The sequence below is a fragment of the Erythranthe guttata genome, chromosome 11 (assembly GCF_056151865.1).
Source record: "Erythranthe guttata isolate IM_541 chromosome 11, IM_541, whole genome shotgun sequence".
NCBI lineage: Eukaryota > Viridiplantae > Streptophyta > Magnoliopsida > Lamiales > Phrymaceae > Erythranthe > Erythranthe guttata.
In genome coordinates this window covers 13,131,970-13,138,416 of record NC_142543.1, presented here as the reverse complement: position 1 = coordinate 13,138,416, position 6,447 = coordinate 13,131,970, and the positions used below count along the sequence as shown (strand labels likewise).

General features: G+C 29.5%; 1 protein-coding gene across 1 annotated transcript; it reads right to left on the bottom strand.

Annotated features, from left to right (window-relative positions):
* Positions 1 to 2,456: 2,456 nt before the first annotated feature.
* LOC105971116 (uncharacterized) lies at positions 2,457 to 3,074 on the bottom strand. The gene has a single exon (XM_012995963.1). It carries the CDS (start codon positions 3,072 to 3,074, stop codon positions 2,457 to 2,459), a length of 618 nt encoding a protein of 205 aa, XP_012851417.1.
* Between the last annotated feature and the right edge of the window lie 3,373 nt (positions 3,075 to 6,447).

The window sequence follows — 6,447 nt, the reverse complement described above, 5'->3', positions numbered from 1 at the left end:
TAATCTGATAATAATACTATAACTATTAGTAATCCTCAGTGGCGGCACTTCTAAGGGGGAGGGGGGGCAGTTGACCCCCAAGAAAAAAAAAAAAATTTAGCTATTTTGACATTATAGTTTTTGAATATTACTTTTGCCCCCCCAAAGGATTTGTAAATATGTGTCTTAACCCTTAATTTTTTTGTTTATTCTCCATAATTTTATATAAATTATAGATGTATATCATATTTAATATAAAAATATAAAATAAAATGGTTAAAACTTATACTATTTTAAACAAAATTTATGAATATTTACTTATTCGATATTTCATTTTTTTTATATCAATGTCTCTAAAAAATAATATGAGACGGTACCATAAATCCCATTAAGTGCTATATTATTAGAATAATTTAGATTTTTTTGTCATGCTTGAAATATGATAAAATTATATATATATATATATATATATATATATATATATATATGAGTGTGTGTGTGTGTGTGTGTGTGTGTGTGTGTTATTCTAATTAAAAATTCGCAATATAAACCTATTTTTGCAATGTCTTGTGAACCTAAAATTCTGGTTAGCCCCCGAACCCCGAACCCCGAAATTTTAGTTAGCCCCCCCTACTTTCTAATCCTGGTTCCGCCCCTGGTAATCCTAATGCTAATCCTAATCATAACGTTAACGCTAATCCTAATTTTCTTACACTAATGTTAATGCTAATCATAATTCCAATCATATGTACTACACCCAATCATTATTTTAAGGGTTAATGAGTCGTAACCCCTCATTAGCAAAAATATTAGAACTAGGTACCAAACATGTTTTTAATATGGTGCAACCCCCTCCATTTTACATATCCCAATACTATCCTTACATTTTTCTTTTGAACTAGACCCCCCCTCCCTTTAGTATAGGATCGGTCAACCAATTTGTGTGCGCGTTCTCTCTCTCTCTTCTTTAATTTTTTTTAATCATATTTCGATTTTTTTTACTTTTACCTTTTTTTTTGTTTGGAAATATTTACGAAATTGTAGTGAACAACTAAATTAATGAATTTAATGACTTTAGTAGTCAACTATAATATTCTACTAGTTTGCTATAGAATTGTGTCAGTAACTACAAAATAGTGAAAGTTAACTATGAAATTTTAATAGTTAGCTATAAATTGTGATAGTAAGACTTGTCATTTAGTTCAAATAAGTTTTGTCACCAGGGACCTATATGCTAACACCCTAATACTAGAGGGGATTTTCACTAATAGACCCTTCATTTTAATTTCTAAATAGTTTACGGTAAAACTTAAAAGTTATTAAAAAAAAATAACATGTTTCTCGGGTAAAACTTAAAAATTGAAAAAAAAAATAAAATATTTCTCGGGCGGGTCACCCCTAATAGAATGGACTCTTATCTTTCGTCCAACAAATACTATGGTAAGGAACATGCCTCTTCACTGCAAATCGTTATACATGACTAAAACGGAGTCCCCTTATACTAATTGTTGTCCTCAAGGTGAAATTATAGTAATTGTTGTCCTCAAGGTGATAAGTTATACTAATCATAGAAAACCAGCTTATTATCTCCAGGGGCGGTCCCAGGGTCTCGGAGGCCCGAGGCCCTCTTAATTACCAACTTTATTTTGACTTATCAACTCATTCCTCAACCATAATTCCACAACTTCATTTTCAACATATTTTTGCAAGATAATTTACAGTTAAACCTCTATAAATTAATACGGTCGTGACTAGGGAAATTCTATTAATTTAGCGAATTATTAAATTATCGAGTTAATAATTTAACACGTTTTCACCGAGTCGGGACCGAAAGAAAATATTATTTAATCGAGGTTATTAATTTATCGAGGTTCTACTGTATTTAAACCTGAGAGCTCCGTTTGTGATTTTTTTTAATATCCTAACTCAAACTTTTCTATTGCTCATTGTATCGATAGATTAGTACTAACCTAAAATTTATCGAGGTTCTACTGTATTTAAACCTAAGAGCTCCGTTTGTGATTTTTTTTAATATCCTAACTCAAACTTTTCTATTGCTCATTGTATCAAGTAAAAAAAAGTATAGGATTAGAAATAAAAGAATCAAGATAATCACTTATAAACTTAATTAATTCTTAGCTTGTCATTCAACAAAGAAGAAAAGAAAAAAGGAGGGAAATTAAAAATAGAATTAGAAAGAAAAAAGAGGGAAATTTTGAGAAATTAAAAAAAAAAAAAAAAAAAAAAAAAGAAAAAAAAGAGGGAAATTAAAAAGAAAAAAAAAAGAGGGAAATTAAAAATAAAATTAAACAAAACAAAGAGAGAGGGAATGGTAAGCTTTTAACCGTTAGGTCACGGACTCGAACACGCGACATACAAAAATCTATGAGTAATACTTAGCCAACTATGTTAAACAGAATTCTTAGAAAAATTTTGTAGCCTAGTAAATATATACGCATTTCAAAAAATTGGAGGCCCTAAATGTTTTCGATTTTTCGGAGGCCCAAGGCGACGGCCTTGCTCGCCTTGGGCTTGGGCCGGCCCTGATTATCTCCCACCCTCACAACAATTACATGGCTCCACAATGCTCCCACAGGCTTAGACACTCCTAAAAAAGGTCCGATACGCGTCAACCAAGACCAGTGCTTTCCCTGCTCCCCCAAACCGGTCAACTCCCATCTTTCGAACAAGTAGTTTTCTTCCGAAACTTGATTACGCGGGTACACGAATAGGTCAAGCGAGCTGCTCTCCTTGGCAAAAATCTTAATCTTCTTTTCACTGCTGTTTATTCGAATGGGAAGGGGCGTTCTCACAACGACCTCTTTCTGCATGTCGAAAGAGAGTACGAGACTCTGCGTAATATCCAGCCAATGAGCACACGAACCATCCTTGTATGACCCAATTGCCTTCTTGACAAAAGAAGGTGATGTGGCCGCGGCAGCAGCATCATCATCGAGTTGTCTCCATGTTTTCGTGCTCGGGGAGTATATGTCCACGCGGATTCCGTTTATAAGTCCTCTATCGATCCGACAATAATAAGACAAAAGTTGCACTAGTTTGATTTCGTTGGTAACGGAATCTAGACCTAATCCCATGCTTCTTTTGCTGATAAATCTGATACTGTCGCCGTCGGAAATTGGATAGCTCGGGAGAGTCTCGATTGTTCGGTCACAAGGGTTGCATAGGGTGATTTCTTGAATCTTCCTGTGGGTCCCGTAGATGCAGATGAAACCATTAAACGGCCCTACGATTTTGTCTATGGGACGACTATGCGTCTTCGTGAACGACGGTTGATAATTCAATAAATGTTTCGTCTACAGTTGTCAATTGTGACGACGGTGATACGCCGAACATGGCCAACGATAGTTTCCACTTTTCGGTGGTTGAATCGAAGGCGAGGAGAGCAAAGAAGTTGTTTTTTTTGCCGTAATTGTTGAGGTGCGATTTCGCGAAACTTGGGGAAGAGATTATATTGTTCCATGATTTGGATACGGTCTTGAAGCGGATCAGAATCTGCACAGGGAAGCAGATCATGATTTGTTCGTCAGGAAAGTCTGTCGTCGTAGTGTCATCACCTTTCTCGGTCCCTAGTTTTATCTGTTTATTGCTTCCCATCTCTTTCTCTGTTGAGAGGGAGAGAGCCTCTTTCTCAGAGACGTAGGGAGTGCACAAATAATTGTGCGCCCGTGTATATATATATATATATATATATATATATATATATATATTGGACTTCTTTTTCTTGTTGAACTCTTCCCAAGTTTTCTAGAGAGAGATACTTGTTTCCTTGTTGAACTATTCCCATGTTTTCTAACGACATATATATTATATAGGGTCAGATCCTGTGTTCTAAACTTTTATGAGATACCCCCTTCAAATTGCGACACGTGTCCCAGCAAAAAAACCTATTTTTTCTTCATTTATGTATTGTCGCAAATACCCTTTTTACAATTATTATTTTAAAAAAATCAGCAATTATAAATTATTAATGAAATGTCAATTTTACCCTCTCTATTTTAATGCAATTTTAAATATATATTTATTGCTGAATTAAAATTTATAAAAAATCATTAAACCACCCATCCAAAATTGCATCAACCTGAATTTGAACCTGTGACCATCTGAAAACATACAAAAATACTTACCATTAAGACACAACACATAATTGACAATAAACTAACAATATGGATATATATCACAAAGCTACAATTTATAATGATTATAAAACTTATATAAATAATGTTAAATAAATTATTAATTCTCATATAATTATTATTATTACATATTAAAAATATCCCATACTAACAAATCTTTATATAATATAATTTAAAAATCTAAGGAAATGTTGTTCAACTCGTGTAATTTAAAAATTAATTTCGAAAGAATTTGAAGTTTGAATTGAATCGTAAATTGTAAGATTTAATTAAATCGTAATATTTGAATCAATTAAACTCATGTGTTTTCAATTCAAAAACAATATTCAAAGATTTGATCGATTAAGCTCAACTCATTTCAATTCGTAGACAATATTCAAATATTTGAATCGGTTAAACTCAATAATTTACAATAGCGTATTAATCAATCTGTGTATAGTTAAAGTTTAGTAACCTTTTTTTATTGAATTTTATCATAAAAAATAATAACATTTAATTGGTAAAAATAGTAAGATTTAATTGGTTCATGGTTAGATTAAATCTTACGATTTACAATCTGATTCTTACGATTTTACGAATTAAATTATTATTTTGTTGTTAAAATTGAATTAAAAGGATAGTAGACTTTAATTATAAATAGTTAACTCGATTAATACGTTCTTGTCAGTGGTTGAACTTAATCGATTCAAATTTTTGAATAATATTTACAAATTAAAAGGATTTGCGCTTAATTGATTCAAATCATACGCTTTAATTAATCTTATGATTTGATTCTTGTGTAATTTAGGAATTATTTTTTTATGATAAAATTGAATTAAAAATGTATTACACTTTAATTAATAATAGTTAATTTGATTAAGACGTTCTTGTCAATAGTTGAGCGCGCTAATGAATCGATTCAAATATTTAAATAATGTATACGAATTGAAAGGACTTGAGCTTAATTAGTTCAAATATTACGCTTTGATAAAATATTATGATTTACGATTAGGTTCTTACATGTGTTGGGAATTAAATTTATTATTTTTATGACAAAATTGAATTAAAAAGATATTAGACATTACTTATAAATAGTTAAATCAATTTTGTAACATGTTATGTCAATAGTTAAGCAACCGATTCAAATATTTGAATAATGTTTACTAATTGAAAGGGTTTGCACTTCATCGATTCAAATCTTACTAGTTGATTAAATTAAATATTAAAAGAAAATTCACAATATAGTATTTGTAGTATATAATTTTATTTTAAAGTAAGAAAACTACTAATTGGAATGAGTTATAATTTTTTCTTCTTCTAAATAAACATATTATTTTATTTTTTATTTGGATTTGCCACACTATCGATTAAATAACATAAGTGAGTTTGAATTAAGTTATGCATTTTTTTTATTTAATTGAGCATTCTTTACATTTTTAAATTGTGGATTTTATTAATACTTCTAATATTATATAATTAATGATAGATGTTTGGCGTATTGAACTGCAATTCTTTATATTTTTCAAACTTTATTTTATTAAATTTGTTAATAATTTATTTAATACCATTTAATAATAATGAATGTTGCAATTAATATTTGCATTAAGAGTATGTATACAATTATGGTTAAATATTTTATAATAAGTTAATGTGCTTGGATGATTAGAAGTGATAAATGTATTAAGAGGTCACAAGTTCGATTTTCAATGAATGCGTTTTTTTCGATTATTTATCAAATAAAACTCAGTCACAATGAAATTAAATTAATTATTTAATTAAAATATAGTAGGGGGTAAATTAGACAATTCAATGTTAATCAATTTTATATTAATTTAATAAAAAAAATAATCGAAGGATATTATGGTGATGTACTTCATTTTTTAGAACATAAGCCATGTTATTTTCCTAGGGTCCAGATTTAATCTTAGAAAATTAATGGTGATTAATGCATATCTCATAAAAGTTTAGAACATGGGGTATCTCACCCTAGAAAGACCCAATTATATATAGCATTGGAGGACTAGTTTTCTCGGGTTTAAGAATTTTGAAAATTTTCATTACTTATATATATATATATATATATATATATATATATATATATATATATATATATATATCTATATATATATATATATATATATATATATATATATATTCATTAATAATTTATGTATTGTCTAAAATACCCTCATTACAAATATTTAATAATTAAAAACATAAATAAAAAAAGCTCTTGCATCTCGGTGATTGTTCTTGGTAAATATTCTTTCAAACCCTATTAGAAAATAATTGATTTGCTGCCCTTCATCTGTCTGCAAATATTTTATATTGTTTA